This window comes from Doryrhamphus excisus, linkage group LG12 (genome assembly GCF_037039965.1).
Source record: "Doryrhamphus excisus strain RoL-2023G ecotype Guam linkage group LG12, RoL_Dexc_Guam_v1.1, whole genome shotgun sequence".
Lineage (NCBI taxonomy): Eukaryota > Metazoa > Chordata > Actinopteri > Syngnathiformes > Syngnathidae > Doryrhamphus > Doryrhamphus excisus.
This window is the reverse complement of record NC_136368.1, coordinates 15,442,556-15,469,190: the sequence shown is the minus strand read 5'-3', so window position 1 is coordinate 15,469,190 and position 26,635 is coordinate 15,442,556. Positions and strand designations below refer to the sequence as shown.

The 26,635-nt window shown below is 43.1% G+C and overlaps 1 protein-coding gene across 2 annotated transcripts in view; it reads right to left on the bottom strand.

Annotated features, from left to right (window-relative positions):
* The window catches only part of LOC131135587 (cyclic AMP receptor 1), a 75,205-nt gene extending 51,949 nt beyond the window's left edge, over positions 1-23,256 (bottom strand). The window contains exons 1-8 of one of the 2 annotated variants that reach the window (XM_058081672.2): positions 23,106-23,256; positions 19,669-19,721; positions 18,881-18,935; positions 16,474-16,530; positions 16,303-16,363; positions 11,052-11,139; positions 3,431-3,520; positions 2,950-2,988 (exon numbers count right to left, since the gene is read on the bottom strand). In XM_058081672.2, the coding sequence (XP_057937655.1) occupies positions 2,950-2,988; positions 3,431-3,520; positions 11,052-11,139; positions 16,303-16,363; positions 16,474-16,530; positions 18,881-18,935; positions 19,669-19,721; positions 23,106-23,186 (524 nt within the window). In that variant the 5' untranslated portion in view covers positions 23,187-23,256. The remainder of the gene's footprint in view (positions 1-2,949; positions 2,989-3,430; positions 3,521-11,051; positions 11,140-16,302; positions 16,364-16,473; positions 16,531-18,880; positions 18,936-19,668; positions 19,722-23,105) is intronic. The other variant, XM_058081676.2, reaches the window with a different exon arrangement.
* Between the last annotated feature and the right edge of the window lie 3,379 nt (positions 23,257-26,635).

Below are 26,635 nucleotides of genomic sequence, written 5' to 3'. Positions count from 1 at the left end.
GTCTATATGTGCCCTGTGATTGGCTGGCGACCAGTCCAGGGTGTACCCTGCCTCTCGCCTCTAGCCTGCTGGGATAGGCTCCAGCACCCCCGCGACCCTCGTGAGGAAAAGCGGTAGAAAATGAATGAATGATTAATTCCATCTCATAACCTATTTTGAAATGATTCACCCGCCAAAGGCGAAAAAGTTGGCGGCGACACGATTTTGCCACATCTAATAGATCTAAAAGATAAGCGCTCATGACCAAAAACTGCCTCTTGAAGCAACAACTACAAAGCTAAATCTAATTCTAGTAGCATTAAAATGGAAAAGCGCTTTTCACCAAACAAAACCGAGGGAAGCTGGGATTATCGGCGCTAGTTTCACAGCAGGAAACGTGCCGCAGAGAAGCCACACTGTTTTTATACGCGTTCCCCTCAAGTCTGCTCGGAAATGTCAATAAACAAAGAAGAGCCTCTTTGAACGTGTGTGTGCGAACGTGCACATGGGTTCAATAATGGCAAGGGACAATGATGAAAGAATTTCAAGGGGGGGGGGGGCGGGAGGAGGGAGACCTGCACGAGCGTCACCCCGTGTGATTTAATAACCCGTTCTCCGGAATAAACAGCGTCCAATTACGCCTGCGCGCGTCCTGTTAATGATGGAGGGACGGGGTGGGCGGATGGCGGGAGAGGGGAATGGGAGGGAGTGGGGGGGGGGGGGGTAGAGGGGGTGGCATTTTTAACGATAGCGAGCGGAGGGGGATGAGGCGGCAGCGAGGAGGAGAGAATGACGGGCGGCAGCTACAAAGTGCTCTAATTAGCATGATAATGATCTGCCATTAGAGTCCTGCTCTACAGCTGAGCGCTACCCAGAGTCGGAGCGAGAGCAAGAGCGAGATGGGAAGGGAAACGAAGGCAAATAGAGGCGAGGAGAAAAGAGGATTCGGAACAAGGCAGGGGATGACAAAGATGAGGAATAAAGGTGAAGGGGGACTAGAGAATTGTATGGGTTGGGAACAGAAAGAAGAGAAATTAGAAAGAGGGACAAGGTGATTAAAAATAGAGAGAGAGAACCTGGCAGATACAGGAGATGAATGTCTAAAAAGACGGCGTTGGCAGGAAAGACTACGCCGCTTGGAACTTGGAAAAAAGATCTTCAGAGGCACGCACAGATTGAATCCCCCCCCCTCCCCGATCACCACCACCACCACCCTGTGAAGTGAAGGACGCTGCTTGGATGAAAGAAGCCTTAATGGAAGCGCTCAGCGGAAGATGAGAGTGCAGCAGGGACCTGTCGTTTCTGGTTAGAGCTCCACCGCGGTGACTCAACTTTGACCTGCCGGATCCTGCCTGCACCGACAAAAAGATCACGACCTACCTGTTCAACCACTTGCCGGAAAAAACTAAGAAGCTAAAAAAAAACTGTCGCTAGTGCAAAGGTTGGCTGCTATATAAATATAATTCCTTATCCAATGACGTTTAGAACGGCACTAACTAATCAAGCCAATACTAAAACAAATTTCGGAATTTGAGGACCGATAGTGGCAGTAAACAACACTCCACTTTTTGTGTTGTTATCATTCTGCAGGGTAAACTTTTGGTGAAGCCTTGGTGGAGCAACAGGAGTAATGACTCTTTTGATGGAGTTACTTTGCATGGCGTCGCAAACAGAAGGAGTGACAATTCCGGCGACCAATCTACGGACTCCAAACCGCTACAGATGGCAACAAACTTAAGGGTACTTTTAGATCGAAACGTGGCTTTCAGGTGTTTATTGCCATTGTTGCGGAGGAGTCAACAAAGTGCATTTGCGTCTACTGTCTCTAAACCGCTACTTAAACTTACAGGGTCAATGAATGTTTCATGTTCACAGATAAACGCCTCGCCCATCGTGGTCATTAGCATTCATTCGAGAACACACTTTTCTCATCTCGTAGCACGGCGGGTTCGATGAAAAAGGCGATGAGATCGGTGACTCAGCACAACTCGGGCATACGCTGAGTCAACCCTTGAAAGTCCTCCTTCGTCTCACGAGAGGCCTCATTCCCGCCCATTCCCGCCTCAGCAGCCATTCGCGTCTGCGCGCTTTCAGAATGATGAAGACACACTGCGCGGCGTGGGCTACGAGACGAGGGCCATCCATTTCCCTTACGCTCATCTCCATCCCGCTACGCTCCCCCTCCCTCTCCGCTGAGTTACGCCCGGTCGCTCTTGCGCCTTTCCATCTTTCTAATTTTCACCTTTAATGCGGCAACCTTTTGCCCCCGCTTTCCCCTTCCACCTCCCGCTGTCTCGCTGGCTGGTGAGCGACGGCGTGTTTTTTAACATGTGCGCAGCTTCCTCGTTGACGGGCGCTGCCTTGGCCTCTAATCTCTCATCTGGTTTGATGTAATTAGAGCTAATGATGATTCCCTGATCCTCTGAGCGGCTCGTCCCCCTGGGCCACAACAGCGAGGAAAACTAGAAAGAGCCGGGGAGCAGAAGAGCGCTGATAAAAGAAACACAGGCTCATTTAGCACAGCGGATAGCATGTTGTGTGTGCGCCTGCCTGCCTGCCTGCTTGCCTGCGTGCGTGTGTGCGCGCTTATTTGTTTAGAAAGATTGATTCCCTGCTGATGCCGCGAGCGGCAACGCAATTACCTTGGCTCGCAGCAAAGCGCTGTCGTGTGTGTGTGTGTGTGTGTGTTTAAGTGTCTTGCACAGGGGCGGGGGGGGATTGGCAGACTTAGGACCGGTTGCAGAAAGCGGCAGACAGGAATAATCCTTCATAGCCGTCCTGAACACTTAAATACACAAAAGTAGCGACTCCTGTAAATCTGACAAGCGCACACACACACTAAAAAACACACTTTTTAGCCGAGGGTTGGAGGGGGGGGGGGGATAACCCGCAGGCTCCCCTGATACGCAACCCTTCACATTTCCAACCCTCCACCAGGCTTTGATGGCGGCGCTGAAAGGGTCTACTTACATCCCAAATCTCCAGGCTACGTGATCGTCTGTGATCCAGCTGGAGGAAGAGAGAGAGAGAGAGAGATGAGGGGGGGGGGGTACAAAAGAGAGAGAGGCTTCTGACTGCGGAGGGGGAAAAAAACGGCGCGCAGCTGTGGCTATTAATAAGCCAAGAGTGGAAAAGAGAGCGGCGAGCCTGGGAGATTAAGCCTCCGTTCCAATTTTCATTCCACGTCCGGCTCTCCTTGGCCCCCGTCGTCTTTTCCCTCGGCCCCTTAACGACTCTCCAAACAAACAATGATGCCTCTCCTGCTCGCCCCAGAGAGAGAGCCCAAAGAGCAGGCGCTTCCAAATGTTTAAAGATGAGCTGATAATTGCCTGCTTTTAGTTTTTAAAAATATATATATATTATGGAGGGAAAAGGAGCCTGCCGGGAGCTGGAAGGGGGCCAAAACTGCATCTCTACTTGATGTGCCGCCTGACAAAGCAAAACAACTCACCACCAGGGCCCTGCAGGGCCATAGGAACCTTTGAGCAGAGGCAGGGAGGCCATGACCAAGGGCACCCCCCACGCCGTCAGATGGTAGATGCTGATAAAAGCACAAAAAAAAGGGAGACAAGTGTTTCATTGTGGAAGATAACAAGAAGGAGTATTTTCGGAACTAGATTCGACAAAACTTTGCATTTTTACCACCTTTTTCAATGCTGTGTGTTCATTCGCTGAATTATGAAAACTGTTCTGAACCCATTTCGACAAAATTGAGATTTACTACTTTCGCCAATGCATTTACTATATTGAAACTTTGATGAAACTCAAAATTTTGTAATTTTACCAGATTTTGTTTATCATGCAAGATTCAGTCATTCATTTTCTACTGCTTATCCTCACAAGGGTCACAGGCGTCCTGGAGCCTATCCCAGCTGTCTTTGGGCAAGAGGCGGGGTACACCCTGGACTGGTCGCCAGCCAACCACAGGGCACATATAGACCAGTGATCTCAAACTCAATTTACTTGGGGGCCACTGGAGCTAGGGTCTGGGCAAGGCTGGGCCGCATCAGGTTTTCCAAAAAAAAACAAAAAAAACGCATTTATTAAAAACAGAAAAATGAATAAACTTCGCTTTGGTTTCGATTTTCTACAAGAAAAGCTCTGATAAAACATTCCACTGTTCTCAAATATCTTACTTTTTATTTTTCTACACAAACAATGAAAAATAAAATAAATAAATAAATATAATAATAACAATAAAACGGCAAATAATAAAAACTTAAGAAACCACATATAGTTGGTAGGTAGACAAATTATTTTTTTCAGATTAAAATGAACAAAGCATTATTAGAGCCCTGTAGACATGACAAAACACGACTATAGTCACATTTATACTCTTTTTATTTACAACATATTGCGCAACTGCAGGGTCTTGAGACACATGCTAACTCGCAAACTAGAGAGCTAGCGACCTAAATGGTAGCCTTCAAGTTATTTCCTTTAAACTTAAATAGCCAAAAACTTACCACTTCCACACGGATAGAGAGGTTAACTATTAACAGTTATTTAACCTTTAACATGAACATTAATCAAACGTAATAATTTTTTCTGGGTACATGATACCATACAGCATCCATATCAAACTTGCGCGGGCTGCACTAACATTAAACTTTCATATGAAGGCGGGGGCCTCAAACTAGTGTCCAGCGGGCCACATTTGGCCCGCGGGCCGCGTGTTCACACTCACATTCATACCTATGGACAATTTGGAGTCGCCAATTAACCTAGCATGTTTTTGGAATGCGGGAGGAAACCAGAGTACATGCACGGGGAGAACATGCAAACTCCACACAGAGATGCCCAAGGGGGGAATCGAATTTCCAAGAAACTGTGAATTTGCATTGCTGTTTTAATTAGTTGTGTTATGCACAATATTTTCAACAAAACTGAGCATTATTAGCTCAGTCAATGTGTTTACTAAGCTTTTCATTTGTTGGTGAGCAAGATTACACAAGATTTTCACAATTGATTTCCAAGAAACTATGAGTGAGGTTCTTTGATGTTTGTTCAGCCTAATCATGCTAAATTTCAAAAGTTTAAAAAAAAAAACATAACTCCGCTATTATCTCCACCACTGCATTTTTCTTGTATTAGAGCTTGTTTTGAGAAAACCTCTTCAGTTCCGGACAATTTTGACTAATCTTTCAAGGCATACTGAATACTTTATATATACTACTTTCTAATACTACTATCATGGAACCTACCAAAAGAAAGATTAGACTCCTGTTTTTCATCAGGAAAAAATATATACCCTTTTCCGTTCTTTCCGCAGTAGAACATGGGTAGGTTTCAGGAAAATATCAGTTCCTGACTAGAGAAAGGGAGGAAAAACAGCTTTTTGTGACACATTTAAAGCATAACTTTCAATTTGACACAAATATTTTTTGTTTTAGGGATGGCTCCAATATCGAAACAACTATACCACAACATAAAAACTAAAAAGTTTGCTTTTTTTCTTTTACATCAAAATAATGTATTTACAAATATGACACTTAACTACTTACAATTTTGACATTTGGAACTGAATTATGTGTGTGTGCCTGAGTGCAGTATTACCTCCACCAATTGTGTTGCATAGTAAAGAGAGTGAACGATGTTGTGTCTCATTGCAACTGGTTCCTATTTCTCAGTTAGGTTCTCATAGCTCTTCCTACACAAAACTTTCTGTCCATGTGAAGGAAGATCAGATGAAGATTGACAAAATGGACCAAATTTCGGCAATTTGATACCAATCCCAGGTAGGACCGTCCGACTCTGGCAAGTGCCATTCTAGTTAAATCAATTACACACTTCCTTCCTTTGTTCGTGTCTCTGTGATTGTGCTGGGGCCGTTTCTCACATGCAGGAGAGGCCAGAACAAGGCAATATAAAGCCTAATTACCCCCACTGCAGTGCAAAGGTTGATTTTTAAGATGGGAGAAACACAAACAGGATCTCAGTTTTCCCTCAGCAGGTGTTTGCCATAATTAAATTTGAGAGCTCAGCTGGGTAAATGGTGAGGGAAGAATTTACGTTTATTTTTTTTTTTTGCATTAATCAGCTTACCTTCATAGGAACATCTGAAGAAAGCTCAAGGGGCTAAAACAGCTTATCATTCAAAAATTTGGGAGGATCATTGGCTTTGAAGAACCATGTGTGTGCGTGTGTGTGTGTTTTAGACATGAAGATGGTATGTCTTTTAGGGCTGGCCATCAATACTTTATAGAGCGAACAGCATTGCCCGCTCAATAGAGTGGAAGTCCTACCATGACTTCTTCCGAACGTGGTCAATCGAGCAGAGGTGACAGGGCTACCGCACATTCTTGGTGCCCCCCCCCACACACCGATGGACACACACACACACACACACACACACAGGCTCTCTCTCGTTCTCTCTCTTTTTCCATTTCACTGCATTTCCCGCCTCTGCAGCTGTCTGATGGACACCAGTGTGAATATGTGGGAGGCAATGTGTGGCTGGCTTCTGGTTTAAATAGAAAAAGGCTGGTGAGATTCGGATCCAGCGAGCCCAGAAAGAGCGCGCATGCTTCAATCAAACTCAAGAGGGAGCGTGAGAAGAAGAGGGGAAATCAGGCATGAGAGAGAGAGAGGAAGTCAGGTTCCGACAATCATATCGTATTGTATCGGAAATGGAGTGAATCGTATTGCAAAGAAAAAAAAAACGGAGGGAATCCGATGATACTGCATCGGAATTGTATCGTACTGTATCGGAATTGAATGTGAATGGTTGTTTGTCTATATGTGCCCTGTGATTGGCTGGCGACCAGTCCAGGGTGTACCCCGCCTCTCGCCCAAAAACAGCTGGGATAGGCTCCAGCACCCCCGCAACCCTCGTGAGGAAAAGTGGTAGAAAATGAATGAATGAATGAATTTGAGTAACTGGCATTACGTCATAATGAGTGAATCGTGTCAAGTTGCCATGTGTGAAAGTGTGTGAATAATATTCTACAGTGTCGGAATCGGAGGGAATCGTATCATATCATGCCGTAATTGGACTGAAACGTGTCGTATGACATCGGAATTGTATTACATCGTATTGTACATTAAGAAAACACGTGGCCTCACCCAGTGCATTGACAACACAAGATGAGCGTATTGCGCATTAAAATGTGCATTGTATGCTAACGGTGGCTAAATTCTGTGTAAATTTCCGATGTTTACAGAGGTTTCACTGTGTATGTATGAAATTCTACGCATCGTGCATGTACTATATATGAATATGGATGGCAATGAGGTGCACATCCCAATTTTCATCCATTTTCATGAGACGGCGTCCCGTCGTGTAAAAGTTATAGCCTAAAGGGAAGAGGAAGTCAGGGGAAGGAAAGAACACGCTCTCCAGTAGGAGGAGAGAAACAAATGGTGAAATCAGCGCCGCCGTTCCCTTGTGTGACGACTGGCGGAGGAGAGGCGGAAGAAAGGGGATGGGGGGGGAGCGCCTTGTCAGGAAATCAATGTCGAGAGCTCGCCGACACACCGGCTGCAGCGCACGCACACACACACACACACACACACACACACCGCTCGCTCGCAGCGCAGCAAGAGGGAGCTGACGAGGTCCAGAGCGCGGCGCAACATGGGCTTAATGAGGCACAGCAGGGCCACGCCGCGTTCCCTATTACACACACCTGCATGCGCATCTGCGGGCACACGCACGCACACGCACACACACACACACACACACACACACACACACACAGGCTCGCCGAGAAACCCCCTGGTTCCATCTTAACCCACCCCCCACTCAGCCTTCCTCCTCCTCCTGCTGCTGACATCTCCCTGCCCTCAGCCTGAATCCGCCCTTCAAACATGCATTAGCATACATGCGCACGCTGCTACCCCCCCCCACGCTACCCCCCACCACCGCTCCTCTTGCATGCACTTCAATCAGTCTTGGCTCATCCCGACTCGGTTCTCTCTCTCTCTCCTCTGGCAATTTGTTCATTCATAAACCATCACAATGAGCCATCAGTGTGTGTGTGTGTGTGTGTGTGTGCACGAGAGGGGGGCGGGTGGGAGTTTTGCTTAGAGAGGCCTGAAGGGTAATTGTGCATGCGTGCAAAGCCACATCCTCACCCTACTAAACACATACAGCTTACGTATGTGCAGTCAATTCACCAAAAGCCCCTCGACGCTAACCGATTAACGGGGTTCGGTTTTGTTTTTTTCTAAACAAAAGCCACACCCCCCAACCCCCCCTTCTCCTTCCATTTGAGTCCTTGATAAGGATCGGCACAGAGCCCATTCTAGACCTCCAAGCAGGCATCGCCCCTGCGCTCATAAACCCGTCTCTTGCTGAGTTATACCGCCATTATATCCTCCGGCTTATTGCTAATCAATGCATGGGAACTCCCAGGGGGGGAGGGTGGAACCCAGCCTAACACCCACCGCCCTCCCTCCCACACAAGACAAGTGTGCACACCTAAGCACATCCACAGAACGCGAGCAAGAACAATCGACTTGGCCGGGCGACCACGAGTGGCTGCTAATTTGTTAAAGCCGCTTGTTCTTCCACCCACGGCGTGCATTCATTTTTTTAAATGTCCTACACACAAGCAGACGCAGACGCAGACGCACACACACACACACACGCACGAGCGTAAATAAATTCACGCTGTGGATAAGCGCTCAGGGGAGTTTGAGCGACAGGGACGCCGAGCCACAAAGCGTGAAGATGTGTGTGTGCAGCATGTGTGTGTGTGTGTGTGTAGGTGCCACACAAGCTCACACTTAGTGGCTGACACTCACTCCCTTTTCAATTAGAGTGGCGGCTGGCTGGAACAGAAAAGGAGGGAGAAGGAGGCAAAGAGGGGGAGATGGCTGTCAGGGCTCTGCGGGGAAACACATGCTTTGGCAGGACGAACACACACATGCACACACACACACACACACACACACACACAGTCCTGCAGAAGTAGCCACCACAAAATAAGACACATAAGCCGAAAAGCTATTCTGCTATTCCGCCGCCTTGCTTGTTTATGCAGAACTTATCAACGCCAGCAATATGGCACCCCAGCGGGTGAATTTGAATAGCGCCTGAGCATCAGCGTTTTTAATGAGCCGCAACGCCGTTCAAGGCTGTCCCAATTACACAGACATCAGCGCGGGGGTGCACCGTTCTTTTTTACATCGCTAGCCCAGCTTCCCGCCTGCTCCTGTGTCGGTGATGGGAGGCGGAAAGCGCAGCAATACCAACCTGAACCGCAAAACCAGAATAGCACAAAAATATTTGACTTTGTCAAGGTCATACTGTTAATAAAATACGTAAATGTAAAAAAACGCAGCATATGTGACAAAGTCTCTGCAATTAGCAATATGTGACCTAACACTAAATGAACGGCTATTTGTTGTAAAGCTGTATTAGCTTAACATAGAATCTTAGTGAATTACAAAGTGCTGTATTGTTTTATCCAAACATGTTGTGTTAGCGTACAATCTGTCAAGTATAAGGCCGTGGTTGACCTTAATTCAACAAGTCCTCCATTTGACACACGGCGCCACATAAGATCGTAGTTAACCACAACATAACAAGGAACCAATGCCAGCAAGTGTCGCTGTACAAAAGTAAGTTGGTAGGCCTGTCACGATAACGATCAAAATAAAAAAACAGGTCGATAATTATGACGCCCTCGACAAATTAACACACAGGCTGGATGACGAGAGGGGTCACTCTGTATCTATCTGTACGCACGGGTTATATACGTAAGTGGAATGAACGGCAAAAATGCTATCTCATCTCATTCAGCCTCTTTGTGGAAGTGGAGCTACTAGCTACTAGCTATGGTAGCTAGCAGTTCCACTTATTTTCCCGAGCTAGTATACGCTAACATGAATTATCACATACTACAGTATTAATTGTCCCTGTACCCTAGAAACCGCCCATGAATGATACGAGAAAAGGCCGAAATGATACTGTGTCAAAGCCCAGGGCAGTGATACTGATAAAATATAGAGTTTAACCATGTCCAGTATCAGCCCCCGTAGCTGTCCACTCAGAGCACGCTGCTCTGGTATCATGCCCGTGAAACAACCAATCAGAGAACAGCGCACGAGCGTGAACACACAGTTTACACTGTTTAGATATAATACATGTAATAAACTGAAAATTTTCTGGAAACAAAATGGTCTTTTGATTAAATAGTACATGATAATAAGCTCATGATTAAATAGTATGTGATAATAAGATCATCACATGGTTTGTCTGGTATCAGGCCAGGTATCATGCCCCCAAGTGTCAGTATCAGCCCGAGACCTATAATGGTAACACGAGTGTGGGAATTTGGGTTGGGTGACAATTTGATATTGTTACAGGCCTATAAATTGGTAAACCTTACTCCGTGATGCCTTCAAGAGCCGTGGTGAAGAATAAGTTAACAGGTCGGGCTTTTAGCATATAGGCTAGCACTGCTAAACTCTCATCTGTTGATCCTGGTTCAAGGCCCAGGCATACGTTGTGGCAGACCAGTTGGGTTACACAAGCCTCACTCTATAATTTAATTACAATATGTGGGACAAGGAGGAATCATAAAATGATGTAAATGTACCATGCTATCATACGTCAACTAGTAAAAAGTGAAAATAAACTGTCTAGCGTCATATTTGGGTTTTTGATCAGAGTGCACTACCTGGCTGTAACCAGCAGAGGCACTGTGTGTGATTGACTCAACTAATTTGTTGTCCAAAGAAGAGGTTGTGCTACACGACAAGGCCATGGCACATCTCCATTATTATGCTTACTGGTTGGGAAGCAAGAGTTCAGAATATTCCAAAACACTTCATACGTGTAGTATAAAAGCGGATGTGTTTGACAGGGGTGTCCAAAATCTCAGGGGTCACAGCTTTACTGTATGGTAGACTGGACTCTTCTCCCACAGGCACCCAAGGAGACAGGGGACAAGTCCACTAAAACCTGTGTCTCCACCAAACTGTGTTGTTTTTGTATAATCCTGCCAACCCTCAGTTTTCAGCCTTGTGGAAAATGGGGGGCGGGAGGCGGAGCTACAGGAAGTTCGCGTGAGGGCACCGTGGCAGAAGCACGGTGTTTGTGCAGTTGATTGACCCTTACTCACATTTCATATTTGCTTGTGCTCATCTCCCGGACCAGGTTAAAGTACAGGTTGAGCGTGATGAGGCAAACCCAGGCCAAGGCACTCCAATCTGCAGAGACGACAAAAAAAAAAAATGCAACAAAATGTGTATACAGGTACAGTGACTTGAAAAATGTTTGCCCTCTTCCTGCCGATTTATGTCTATTTGTGTGTTTTTACACATACATATACAAATGTACATTCACTGTGAATGTACATTCATGTTTTTGCCATTTGTGGATAATGGCTCTCACTGTGGTTTGCAGGTGTCCCAAAGCTTTAGAAAGGGCTTTCGAACCTTTTCCAGCCGGATAGATCTCAATTAATGTCAGTTATGTTAACTTATTAAAGACTAAAGATGGCGACGAGCAGAGAGGTAGAGGGAGGCGAGACAGAGGTTGGAATCCACACCAAGAAAAACGTCTCAACATTTTTGATGATGTTGACAACATCACTGTTTGTGGTATCTGACCTTGCTAATGATGCGCTAACGGAAGTTTCCTTTAACGGCGGTCATTTTTTGACGCGCTATTAATGTGCGCTCCTCCTGTTTGACCCTTCGCCCACACCGTAGTTTGACTGAAGTATAGTAATTCAACAAATATTGAGTAGAAATGGAGAAAGAACAGAGTATTGTGATTGGTAAAGTTGGCTTCAAAGCCCTGGCAGACGGCTCTTGCTCTTTGCATCTACTGTCGCTGTGTTTGCGTTATCACGGATTACATCGCCTGCCAGAGATTGGGAGCAGGTATTGTTTTTATTGTCATATACAGTGCTACCTTAGCATAAGAGTGTTCCAACTACCCAGTGTTTTTTTTACATTTGTACATCTCTCTGCTGATTTTTGCATTGAATTGCCGGTTAAAATTGGAGTTACAGCTGATGATCTTGGCTGAAGTCCAGTGTTGTGCTAGCATTAGCTATTTAGCATGGAACTAGCTAAGGGAAGATTTTTAATATCTGGGTAAAACATACGTACATTATAGTAATGTGACTGATCCTATTCATGATGTATTGTATAAAACTATGGCAGGAACAACACCAAATGAAAAGCAGAGCCATCATCCCGCTTGGTGGACTTTGTTTTTCAGAGAGCTTGTGTACCATAATTATGCACATTAGCACTCAAAGTCATCAAATCTTAGCTTTATGCATTCCCATATAGTATCTGCATTTGGGAGCAAATATGAGGTGAAAGGAAAAAGGAGGAAAATACATCCAAATACATCCATACATTCCTCTGTGCATCAGAAAACAATGCACGTTTGTGGGCATGTTTAAGAACTAATATGCAAATAATAAAGAAAAATAATACTACAAAAATATGCTTGCTGACTGTATTGTTTTGAATAATGGCCCATAGTTATGAAATTGATATCCTTTTACATAAAATTTGATGTAATTATTGTTGTAGTTGCATATCAAATTGTTTACCACAAAGATTTCTCCTGCTTATTATAAATAAAAACGTATTTCTATCTGCGATTAAATGCAATTAATTTTGAGTTAACTTTGGATTAAACTGTGATTAATCGCGATCAAATATTTTAATCGATTGACAGCCCTATATGCCGTGTGTGTATATATATATATATATATATATATATATATATGTGTGTGTGTGTGTGTGTGTGTGTGCATATTCGTATATATGTATATGTGACATTTTTTGATGAATGGATGCCCATTCTGCAGTAATATGAGGGAAACCTGTGGCTTATGGTGATGGATGAGCGGGGGAGCTCAGAGGGAGATAACGATGAACTATGGAAAAAAAGCACAGGGAGATAACGGCGGCGTGGGGGCGCGAGGGAGCTGGGGAGCGAGGAGAAGGTGGGGGGTGCGAAGAAGAGAGACAGCGGCAGTGGGATTCCAACATGGTGGAATTCAAGACACAAAAGAAAGCCTGAAACAAAGTGTCCCCCCCCCTTCCTTTACCTCCTTTCTTGTTTGTGTGTGTTTTTCTTGACAGGACAGGCAAGGACGCTCGTCACAATGATGAATTCCCGGAGCTTCACACGCACACACACGCATGCACACACACACACATACGTGCACAAAACAAAGCAGGAATGGCATGCGCTGACTAAGAAAGGAAGGAGGCCGGCTGTCTTTGTCATCTTTCACAACAAATCACCCTCCCCAGGACAAGCAAAAACGCATCTTACATAACGACAACTGGAGCAGATCTTTGCTTTAACTGGCGCACCTTCCAATACATTTCATAACATTTTATTGGCGGGAATTTAAAAGCGCTGCGCAGCGGTGATGTGGCGGCGGCGGCGGCGGCTCCCACCAGGCTTGACGCCACAGAACAAAGTGCCTGTTCAGGTTTATGTACAGCCGTTTGTCCCCAGCGTGAGGATGCTCGTGATAAAGCGAGCTGACTCGCAGCAACCCTGCAGCACTAACTCAACGCCCATTACCCCTGCATCCGCTTCAGCGTGTGTGTTTGCCTGTGAGAGCAATAAAAAAAAAAAGAGCAGCATTGTTGAAGAGTAGTATTAACAGCAAGCCTTAACTAAGAATCCCAATGCTAATCCGGGGCTAAAGGGGCCTCATAATTGCGGACGAAAACATCTGGCTTCAATAAACTGCAGGAGGACTAAAGTAGGCTATCCTATCCCACAAAAGTGAGAACACCCCGTCACATTTCACAGCTATATTTATTAAAGTATATCTTCAAAGGATAATATCACAGAAAGTAAACTTGGATATATTGAAGTGTCCAGTGTATTTACTATCACCGTGAAAATAAGTCAGCAACTATTGTCTCGATAAGCAAGTAGCAAGATAATTGCGTCTTGGCTACAATCAAGCATATTGGTGTCGTCAGGTTCTGGGACTGTATGAGTGCTGCCGACCCTGGAGAGCTCTTCGTTTATCGTCAATGATGACATTTACATTTTGCATTAACACAAATAAACACAAAAGTAACTGCATCTAGCATGGTAGCGGTAGCATCATGATCTGAGGCTGCAAGAGTGCCGCCGGCAACTTGAGTGATTGACGGGAAACATAAATTCCAACACGGACTGTGACATTGTGAAGCAGAGCTTGATCCCCTTCCTTTGGGAAACTTGGCTGCATGGCAGGTTTCAAACATAAGGATCCCAAACACACCACTGAGTTGACCTTGCTGAGGAAGCTGAAGGTAAATGACATGGAGTGCTCTAGACCTGAACCCAATTGAGCACCTGTGGGGCACCCTCAACCTGCAAGAAGGTGGAGAAGTCCAAGGAGTTAACATCTACCAACTCCACTAGTTATGTCATCATAGAGCTAAACGTTGAACTGCACTACCCTCAGTGAGGGCAGCAGTCATGCAGCCCCAGACCATGATGTTCGAATGTAGGCAATTATTTTGGTACTCACTGTATTGACTATCCTGATAATCATTCTGTACACGGACTACTCTGAAGTGTATATACCTTTCATTCCTTTAGCAATTTCCATTGTGAAGATCAAATAAAATGGCTGAAGGAATGTGAAGGGTTTATTGACGTTTGTGAGGTCTTATATAATAATGCACATGGAACGTTGGTGTCAGAGTGCCATTGGAGGAAAATGATCTCCAAGGTGGACACCAGGATTCAAAGGGTGATTATGCACTTTGGTATTTGCTTCAGAAGCCAATAATACCACATACACCGTTTCACTCCCATGTGTTACACCACCATCGCCATTGTGGGTGTGGCATTCTTGGTGAGGGTGTGTGAAAAGTGCTGAGTCGTAGCAGAGTGCTGCATCATCGCCCTAAGGGCTGCTTTACAGGGCGCGTTATGCAAATAGTTGCTGATTTTGGTATGAATGCACCACTTGTTGAGGTGTTTCTCTCATCATCCCAAAAGTGGCACAATTTGGAGTTCAGATCATCATTTGTGACAAGTACATTTATGAAACATTAAGTATATTTAGCTTTTTCTTTGCCTATTTATGTTCTTGTGATGCTACCAGAAAAGGGTACCAAATATAGAATAGGTAAAAAGTGTGACGATAACCATAGAACTGGAAATTGAACTTAAAGCAGCAACATAAAAGGTCTGGCTGCTTCGTCAGTATACTCATAAGCAAGGCAGATGGTAACATAAATACATGTATTTATTTAATTATGAATGGCACAACATTGTTAATTGCTTTAACAATGCCATGCCTATAGAAGGCCACTGGGTGACAGTATCACTCCGCTAACACCCTCCTGTACCTGTACCTCCATTCACATCTTCAAAAGGTGAATACTGCAGTTTTATGACAGCTGAGAATTTTTTTTTTCACTTTTGCGTTTGAATATGGACTTTCTTTTTTATATTTTCTTCCATCATGTATGAAAAAAATAAGTAAAACATTACTCACATTATTGCCGAAAGCTAAAGTATACATCACGGTGATCGTTTGAGCTTGGAACAGATAAAAACACGTTATATTATTTCCAATAGGGAAAATCGGTTTAGAAAAGCCAACAAATTGGAATCAGCGTCTCTAAACAGAATTGTCTCCCTATTTTGACTCATAAAATTCCCCACCAGTTAAACAACAACAATAAAAAAAGTTTTGTGTACTTGCCAGAGTACTGTCAACACATGATGGCAAGTTCCGTTTAATAGGGAATCTTTCCTATTCAATTAAGTGTGAGTAATAGCGCTACTTGGACACGTGCATCGAGGCCCTCGCTGCCAACTATGTGGGAACAGTTCGGGGAAGACTCCTGTTCAATTCCAAGCATGACTGCAGGGCAGAAAAACCGGAGTAAAAGTTCCCACATACACGCGCCAAAGTCTCAAGGAAAATCTTCAAGGTGAAAACTTTCATCCATTTTCAGCTTTTAGTAACGATGTGTCGTAATATTTTGGTTCATTTGGTATGGCAACTACAGTTATAACTTGATTGTACCACATCCTTACTGTTAATTTACTTTTACACTTGTATTGACACCTGAGGTCATTAGAATGTTGCTTTGAAACGTGTACAGTTAATTAAGATTTTATAGTCATGATAGATTTAACTGAGAATAGATTATTTCTATCCACTTTTTTATGGGAAAACTTGTGTAGAAATATGAATTTTTGTTTATCACACATCATCACATGCGGACTTAAGTCATCTGATTATTATTATTATCATTATTAAGGGCCGTTAACTCAGTGTAAAAGTGTTAAGCTTTTTACAGTTTGACCATGGAACCATTTCCATTATTCCTATAGTCATTGTATTGAGCTTTATGAGTCAATCTTACCAAAATATGTTAGCCACCAGGCCTGGAAGTCGCAGAGAGTTCCCTCCGGCTGGGACTCACTCTAAGAAGAGTTAGGGGGGAAAGAAAAAAATATTACATTGTGAAAGGGGAGGAAACCAGAAACAATTACATGTGTTTGTTTAAAAAAAAAAATAGACAAAAGAAACTGACCATGACATATGCTAGGCTGTCAAAGAAGGCCGCCACAGTCAAGCTGAGAATCATCTTCTGTGACAAAACAAATGACAAATAAATGAGTCCCCTATGTACTGTATGTTGGTTGCGAGACGTGCCGTCCCCTCTGTCAACACCGCTTTCCAAAGACCAATCAGAGCAAACCTAATTACAGCACAATACTCGGGGACCCGTGCTGTTATCTGGCGCTCTAAATAGATTACCAATTGGCAGGAGTTGAAAGGGGAGACACAGCCGACCCCCGAGCTCGGGGGCTTCCGGTCCCCTAAGAATTTGGCAAGGGAAAAAAGGGAGACATACAAGACACACGATGGAGGAGAATAGAAAAGCAGGATATGTTGTCATTCCCTCTCCGCCGCACGCTGAACTCATTTGGTTGTGTGATTGCAATAATCGACAGCTTTAAAGCAGGCTTTGTAGGAAGCAGGCACGGGAAAAAGAGGTGCAAATAAACACAACCTTTCATCAATACATGTCAGACGACGACCTTCGCCAAGGCTGTGGGATGGGGGGGTTGTGAGGGAGGAAGGAAACGAGCTCAGCAGGGCCATGCAGGGAAAGCACTAAAGACTATTGACTGACGGATAACCTTTGCAAGGAGATGGAGGTGGGTGAGGGGAGGGGGGAGGGAGGATGAAGAGGAGGAGGAGGAGGAGACAGTGACTGGCGGCGACCTGGTCCGAAGGTAAGAGGATCCATCCTGAGCTCCATGCTAAAGCTGTCATTTTACCGCAGATTATGAGGATAACTTTGGGAGAGCGGCTCAACCTGACAAACCTGCTGGACTTACTAGCCGCACCGCACGCAACCTATGGGAAACTTGCAAAATGTTCAACTCGTTATCAACAACTGGCGCCTCCGCTCACATTGTGTCATCGCGTCACACCGTCATCGTGTCTCTATTAATCTGTTAAAAACACCGCCACCTCAAAGAAATAATATGTGCAGCCACTAGTTGGCAGAACATCAGGTGCATAGGAACCCGCTTATGTTGACATCAGCCAGCTAGTTAGCGTTGTTGTCATAATCGAAATTCATTGGTCTCTCTCTTTTTCCTTTTTGCTCTTTCTTTTAACCTCACAGAGTTGAGTTTGTAACCAGCTTTCATAGTGTCGATGAGCCGCACTCGTTGTTGATTAATTCCTTGTTGTTTTTAATGTACAGGATGCATTTTATGTACATACAGTCGTCCCTCACGACATCACGGTTTGGATATCGCGGCCTCACTCTGTGGCGGGTTTTTTTATTATTCATTAATACACGATCGCTATTTCATAGTTGAATACGATCTATTAGTAAAACATATATGCATATTTAAGAATTTTTTTTAAATATTAATGGCCTCAATAAAGTATTTTCAAGCATAAAGGCATTCAAATGGCGTGATATGAAGTATAATACAGTATCTGTGAGTGACATGTGTAATGTCCGCTCGTGTTTACTGTTAGCTGAGTGCCAGCAGGTTAGCAGGGAAGAGAGTGGCCGACAGCAGCTCCTGTGTGAACGTTCATTGCATGTGTTTTCTGCTTGTTAAAAAAGCCATAGAAGTACATCCTGAGTCTCTCCTTAACCATAAACCGTGGCAGTTTAGTACTATACTACATCGGTCTCTAGATGTCAGTAACGTTACATTGATAGCCACCAGGAAGTACGCTGTCAATTCTGACGTGTGAGTCTATCTTATCTAATTTATGTCAAAGATGGCTTATTTTCCTCTATTATGTATACTGTATTGGGTAATACAAGTGTAAAAAGGACTATGGGGTGTTATTTCATATCCAAAAGGGCTGTAATAATGCTGAAAACCATATTACAATTAGTGAAAAGATACGAAACTAGACCAAACTAGTCATCTGCATGGTCTTACAGATTGATGGAATTTGCTTGAGCATTAGCTCCGCCTACAAATTCACTTGACTAACAGTAGTATGCAAGAACAAAAAAAAACACGTAAATAAACACTGATCATGGGGGGCAGTTATATTCTTATTGCTATCAAAATATGCAACAATCCGTAGATCAAAGCTCAGCAACGGCAAAGGTCGATACTCTCTGCGGTTGACTAAACAGACACCCCTTAGCCGCTAGTTAAAAGAAAATACATTATCTAATCAAGTCAATTTAACACACATGCATTACTAAGTCGAATGGGAAACGGCGCATCGGAGAAAGACACGGGAGGGCTACAGGTCATTATCTCAGCACAACGGACGAGTCCATTAACCCCACAGGTGTGATTAATATCATCCCTTAACTGGCCTTCAATCATATCAAAAATTTGCCAGCACTAATTGAGCGCATCTGCTGTGCAACTGAAGACAAACCGGAAACTTGAAATTACCCCACAAAAAAAAAAACAGGCTGGACAAGATGTCAGGTTTACCTGTGCCAATGAGTGGTAGCGCCGAAGAAGCCAGATCACAAAGAGCATGAAGATGCTATGAAGAGAGGACATGACATCATCAACACAATATTATTTGTGAGTCAGATGAAACATGTGAAATAAATGCTTTATGGGTGTGTGGGTTTTCTCTTTGGGTACTCCGGTTTCCTCCCACATTCCCGAAAGCATGCATGCTAGGCTAATTGGCAATTCCAAATTGTCCATAGGTATGAATGTGAGTGTGAATGGTTGTTTGTCTATATGTGCCCTGTGAATGGCTGGCGACCAGTCCAGGGTGTACACCACCTCAAAGTCAGCTAGGATAGGCACCAGCTTACCCCGTGCCCTTGAGGATACGAGGCATAGAAACTGGATGTTTCTCCTTGGGCAAGACATATAGACAAATAGGGCACATATAGACAAACAACCATTCACACTCACATTCATACCTACGGACAATTTGGAATCGGCAATTAACCTAGCATGTTTTTGGAATGTGGGAGGAAACCGGAGTCCCAGGAGAAAACCCATGCACGTTTGGACACCCCTATTCTATACCAATGCTATTAAATAATAAAACTGAGCATTATTATCCGTGTCAAGGTAGAATTCTGACAAGAATGCCGCTTCTGTTCAGGCCATGTATTGCAAACCGCAAGCCAACAACTCACATAAACGGATTTTCTTAATAAATACTGCTAATTAAAATAACTAACACAGGGGTCACAGTTTCACAAATAGCAATAATGATCATAATCGACTATGAGAGATCATAAAGTAATATTCACCATCCGGCCAAAGAGAAAGTTCCCGTGGCTCTTTTTACTGTTAATATCACCACCTGGAAATGAGAGGCAATTAGTTATTATGAGGTTCTTACTATAAATAAAGTGTGCAAGCTTGCGCTGTTGTGATCACAATGAGGTTGCAAATGAGGAGGATGTTTGTCCATAGAATGCAAATGGCCTGCAATACGAATGCTGACGTGATCTATTTGACATGTCAGGAAATTCAGGCCGAAACTAATCTGATAGCAACTCGGGAAGAATGTTCAGCATACACAAGCCAAGAAATGAACTAAGGGAATGAAAAATATGCATGTCATGCCACAAATGCAATGTGCCAGTGGCATTGCTGCGTTTAAAGTAGGCGTGTCAGCACAATCACCTATACAGCATCATGGCCTTTTGCACACATCAACTGGCAGCCTATAGCGAGACAACGTTTTTTTTTACCTGTGAAACTAAGCCCAGGGCGAATTTGGAAAGAATGTCCTTTTCCAAAGGACTGCGCTCTTCATTTAAAACTTTGTTTTATGTAATGATTCATGGAATTTTGTTTGATTTTAGAATGGGTCTATATTTTTATGGGCTGATTTTATGAAGTGATTTTACCCTTCTTTTCTGTAAAGGACTACGAATTACCTTGTGTACGAATTCTGCTCTATGAATAAACTTGCCTTGCCAGATATAGGGTATTTGGCCTCAGCTCAAATAAAGGCCAAACCCGAAATAACAGGTGGTTCCACTACATTGCTCTCTTACCTTTAATATGACAACTATGATTGCACAGTGTGTCACTTTAGACATCTATCTATACCCAAATATGCACCCCTTGCTGAGTAAATGTGTCATCGGTAAAGCTGAAGTTTAAAAAGGAATTGTTATTGCATGCATGCAGTACAGACAACAGATTCCAGGGGGGAAAGGTGTAGAAATTAATAAAAAAATCATTAATTTTACAAATTATGACGTAAGTAAAGAACCAAATATTATTGTAAAAATGCATTCATAGAAATAATAATGTGCAATGGTAGACATTTTTATCTGTAAAGCTGATCTTTACATTGGCGTTTAAAGAGAAAGTCATGCTGCTAAACATTGACATAAACCTGAAAAAAGTTAAATCCAGCATAAAAAAATAATAAAAAGAGCATATTAAAGTAGGATAAGATATTTTAAGCTATTTATGTATAATAGGTATGCCCTGATAAGGGTTTTATACAGTACTGATCATCCAGGACTGAAATTGTCCGATACTGATACATTTTCCAATGTATTTATGATCAGTGCTGTTGGCCAGAGGTGGCGTATAAAGAGGAAAGGTCAGAACAATTCCAAGGTCCCAAAAAAAAGGTAATTACTAATAGAATGAGTAATTAATCAATTTAATGTGGGGTGGGGGATTTTTTTTTTTTCATGAGACCCAGAATCCCTGGCTGAAGCAATATGAAAAAAGGAACCATGAAATAACCCTAATTTAGACAAAACCATATTTTAATTACTTTCTGAAGAGAACATACAGTATATCACAGGTGAACCTTAAAAGGTATATTATGCTTTCCACAATCCGTGCGGACAAATGACGTCTTTTTCACACCAACGCCCCCTCAAGCGGCCCCTTTCATGCGGAAAATTTCCGCTCTGCACACGTCCACATTTTTCTAACCATGCGGACGGGCACGCGCATAAAAAAATGGCAGAAAAGCAAGAGATCCTTGCAGCTAAAATACAGAAATACCGGCAGTGGCAACATGGCTACGTGGCTCATGACTGTGCTAGCTGTCGTTTGACTGATGAAAACGTGTTTGTTTTTCAAATGTTGTATTAAAGCTTTTTAACGTGCTACCCGAGCTAACCGAATGGTTATCACGCAGGCCACACAGCTAAAAGACCTGGGTTCGATTCCCCCTTTGGTGTGGCATTTGCATGTTCTTCCAGTGCATGAGTGGGTTTTCCCCGGGTACTCCGGTTTCCTCCCACATTCCAAAAACATGCTAATTGTAACATGTTAATTAGCGACTCCAAATTGGCTTGTCATTGGCTGGCGATCATTATCCAATCATGTGCTTCTTCCTGGCGGATTGATCGGAGCATCTCTAGTAAATATTACAGAAAAATACCATACCGCAGTAGGGCTGCATGTTGAAGTGATGGTTAGCGCGCAGGCCACACAGATAGGATGACCCGAGTTCGATTTCAACCTTGGGCACCTCTGTGTGGACTTTGCATGTTCTCCCCACGCATGCGTTTTCTCCGGGTACTCCGGTTCCCTCCCACATTCCAAAGAAAACATACAGGCACTTTTCTTGCAAATGTTGATCAGAAATCGGAGGAGAAAATCAGCGTCCAGCGATCAGCAGGGTTTGGGGGGGAGAGAAGCGAGCCATGTGTCAAAAATAAACATTTTTAGCAGGAATCTACTGTATTATACTAAAAATGCTTTTGTACAAAATCTACTAATTAAGACAACATTGGATTTTTGTCATGACTGTATGTGTTTTACGTAAGCCAGTTATATCCACAGTGCAGCCTGAGGGCAATTTCCGTTCTAGCTCATTTTTTTCACCTTGGTTTATTCTAAAAATGTTAATAATTCATTATTAATTAGATATACTGTATTATGAGATGTTATACTAGTAACTATTTGCTTTGTCACATAGAACAAAAAATAATCTAAATCTTTGCAAAAGAAACAAATTCTCCTAAAAAAGGGTTTAAAAAATGGCAAATCATACTCTCTGCAGTTGAGAAAATAAGCAACTATATATGAAATAGACATTCGATGAGATATGATTTTAATACAGACTATAAACACGCGTGAAAAGCTCAAGGTAGCGACAAGTTTACCTGTTGACTATTTGTCTTAGGCCTGCATAGCGCTCCTGACATTTTTTCATGTGTTTTTCTTTTTTACTCTCTTTAAACGAGAACTTTGTATTTTGCAGATAACCTGAATGTTATTAAAGGGTATAACCGTGGGCAAATAAAGCACCGTGTGTATTAATGCTTCCAGCATTTGAGTCCTCACGTTTCCCTCATTCAATACACATAGCTGAATTGACTTACTTTATCTTTCCGAGAAGATAAGGCGATATTAGCGCTTTCCAAACTCTTTTCCTGCCAAAACAAATAACGTCGCTCAATCCCGGAGGGGGGAAAACGTGTTGCCATTCAAACATGAGCCGGTAACACACGATGATGTTTGTTTTGCTTAGAGGCTAATGTTAGCATCGGTGGCTGCTAGCATATGCTGCTAGCTTTAGCGGCGTGTTTTACATGTGCCAATAACATTATAAGGGGAATCCCTTACTTGGTCAAATTTGGTCAATTAAAGCTTAATTAATGACAATTAATTGTTAGCGCTAGTAGTGCCCACCGTCAGTGCATTCATTATATTGAGCCAACAAGCTAACTGTGAAAGTGTACCGACGTGAACTACTTACGCATCTGTGATCCTCAGAATGGGTGTTAAAAAATACACAGCGTGAGTCGTTAGTGCCGGGTTTTATATCTTCACTTTCCATTTCAATTCACTGCGTTTATTGACTAAATAAATCTGCTTCGGTTTGTTTGGTTTTTTTTCCTGCATGCCACTTCCGGTTGTACGGCGAGCGAGCAAGACCAAATAAAGTACACACAAATGCATATAGTTTGATGTCTAACAATTATGCTGCTTTTTAAAGCGATTACGTTATTCGTAATAAATTACTTTAGTTTAGACCGTGGCAGGAGAAACAAGCAGTACAATTCCGTTGTATCTAATATTAATAATCTTGATATGGTTCTTTTTTTAAATAGTTGGCCTGTAGCTTTTTTGTGAAAACTCCTTAACCTCCTGCTGGTGTTATCTTCAGATGAAACTCTTTTGCAGCCAAATGCAGCAAGGCGTGTGACCTTTGTCCCAAATGCAGACAGCGGCTGTGGCATCTGTGAAAAAGCATCCAGAATCAGAGCAAAGAAGAATGAAATGTCAGGGTGTGTCTGTTGGAAATGTCTGGAGGGCTGTTGCTCTCTCTTCAACATTACTATCCTCCAAATGTCAGTTTTTCGGGGTTTTAGACTTCTTTGGACTTTTTTTTTTGCATGTGCTGCGCTCGTTGTTTGTTGTGTTGCATTTGGGGTAGCTTGGCAACGGGTGTGTTGAATGTTACAGCACAAAAGAACTGAGCTGCACCCTTTTTTGTCCTCAATAGTTTAACAGCACAGGTATCAAACTGTGTCAGAAAGAATCACTCCCATGTTGTTGAATACGTCAAAATGGAGTTTGCATGTTCTCCCTGTGCATTTGTGGGTTTTCTCCAGGTACTCTGGTTTCCTCCCAGATTCCAAAATTAAGCGTGTTAAGTTAATTTGCGACTCTAAATTGTCCATATATGTGAATAGTTGTTTGTATATACGTATGTGCCCTGCGATTGGCTGGCAACCAGTCCAGGGTGTATCCCGCCTCTTTCCCAAAGTCAGCTGGGATAGGCCTCAGCATACTCCTGTGACCATTGTGAAGACAAGTGGCATAGAAAATGGATGGATGGAAAAATAAGCTAAACACATATCAAATATATGTATTCATTCATTCATTCATTTTCTACTGCTTTTCCTCACGAGGGTCGCAGGGGGTGCTGGAGCCTATCCCAGCTGTCTTTGGGCGAGAGGCGGGGTACACCCTGGACTGGTCGCCAGCCAATCACAGGGCACATATAGACAAACAACCATTCACACTCACATTCATACTTATGGATAATTTGGAGTCGCCAATTAACCTAGCATGTTTTTTGGAATGTGGGAGGAAACCGGAGTACTCGGAGAAAACCCATGCATGCACGGGAAGAACATGCAAACTCCACACAGAGATGGCAGAGAGTGGAATTGAACCCTGGTCTCCTAGCTGTGAGGTCTGTGCGCTAACCACTAGACCCAAATATATATATATATATATATATTAATGCGACAATAATAAATAATGTATGTTAGTGGTTAGTTATACATTAGTGCTATCGAAAAGCCGTATGTAGAACTGCCATCATAACACCTTTAACATTCTGTCGTACAAGTGTAAAAAGAAGATAAGCGCTGGATAACAACTAAAGTAAATGAATCTACTCACCCATTGATGGCATTGAGTAATAGCGTTTAAGGCGGTTGAGAAGACAAAGACGTGTGTAAATGCCAAAATGTTGTCCGTTTGCATACTTTTTTTCACTTAGCATACAATATGGATCGTTTCATGTCATGTTTGACTAGCAAAAAAACTTTTACAATTATAGTTTTAAATGCATGAAACAATTATAAATGCATATAAATGATGAATGAAAGGGATACCTTTATTTACCTTCAAGATGTGACTGTTCCCAAAGACAGTGTGATCAACCCCTTCAACACCACCTTACTGTTTATTTTTAAACTATTTTAACTTGTGTTAACAATGCAATTGACCCATTTCCAAAAACGTAGCTTTATTATGAACTGCACTGAAAATGCGCATAATAGGTCTCCTTTAGGTCCCCTTCAAAGTAGTTCAAACCTTTGTTTGACTTTTAATCATCAACCTCCAGGTCAGATACAAAAACATATTAGGTCACACATGCATATTTCACTCCTGTGACCGTGCCTTTTTGCCCTGACACTGTTCCATTGTACTGTTGTGTTTTTGTATCCTTGTTAAAACATATTGTTGCGATACTTCTTTGATACTTCTACTTTGATACTTCTTTGAACCAAACATTTACAAGCTAGCAAGCAATCGCGCTTGCGATAACGCATGCAGGAGACACGGCAGGGCATCATGAAGGGTATTGATTGACAATGGTCTGCAGCCAAACAGCTTGCAGAAAACAATGGGCGGTGCATACAGACAACAGAGGGAAGAGAGAGAGTGAGACGCTCAACTCAACAATGCAATGATTCTTAAAGGGCCAAGCACAGCCTAATAAAAGCACAAAAAAAATCAACAAAAAATCGAATCTGTGAAAGGTAAATCTCAATAGAGCGAGGGAATACTGTATTAATATTGAATCTTACTTTGCGGAAATGACCCAGGGGCTCCATTTTGGACACCATCGCTTTAAATGCTAACTGAGCTGACCTATCTAACAATATGGTGGCATCTTAATGTCTGACTTTTCAGGTCATTGCATGATGTCGAGCTAGAAATCAGAAACAAATGTGACAAACATCGGTAAAAATCAGTGTGCATTTGGGGTGGAAATAAAAGCCACCTCGAATAAGGAGAAGATTACAGGGGTTAGCGTAGCAGACAATGGCGACGCGAACAATCGGACTCACAGGTTGTGACAATGATTGAAAGAACGCAATTAGCTAAGTACAACAGAGCTAATGGCACAACAAAGACACAGGTGGGCGAACACAAGGGATGGCAGGGAGTCGATTGGACAAAACGGGCCTGATTAAACTGACGAGGAGAGAGAGGTCAAATGCGGACACAGGCGGGCGGAATGATATATTCCAATAGATCATATAGCATAACACCTCAAAAGGGAGTTTTGCAAGGCACGAAACGTGACAAGGTGTTGCCGTGTGAACTTGAAGTGACACTTAGCATTCCATCAACAATTTAGAATCCACTCATCCAGTTCAGCACGTTTTGCCATAACTAATAATCACCACGATGAAAACGAATGAGGGGAGCATCCACATTCATTTCAGGCTGTCAGTTTGCTAAACCGGCGTAATAAAAACATATTTTGCCATCAGAAAGAAAACAAACATGGAATGACAAATTAATGTGGATAGGAAATAAAACATCTCTGAATGGCTGTTATTTCAATTGATTAAGGCAGGTGGTCCTCGTGTTACGAGTTCCCTTCCGAGACTGTGATGCGAAGTCGAAGAAGTCACTCACGCTCTACTCAGAACACATGAAGGACATCAAAAATACAGTCATAAAAAGATTAATACTCATCCACGAATTTGCATGTTCTCCCCGTGCATGCCTGGGTTTTCTCCGGGTATTCCGGTT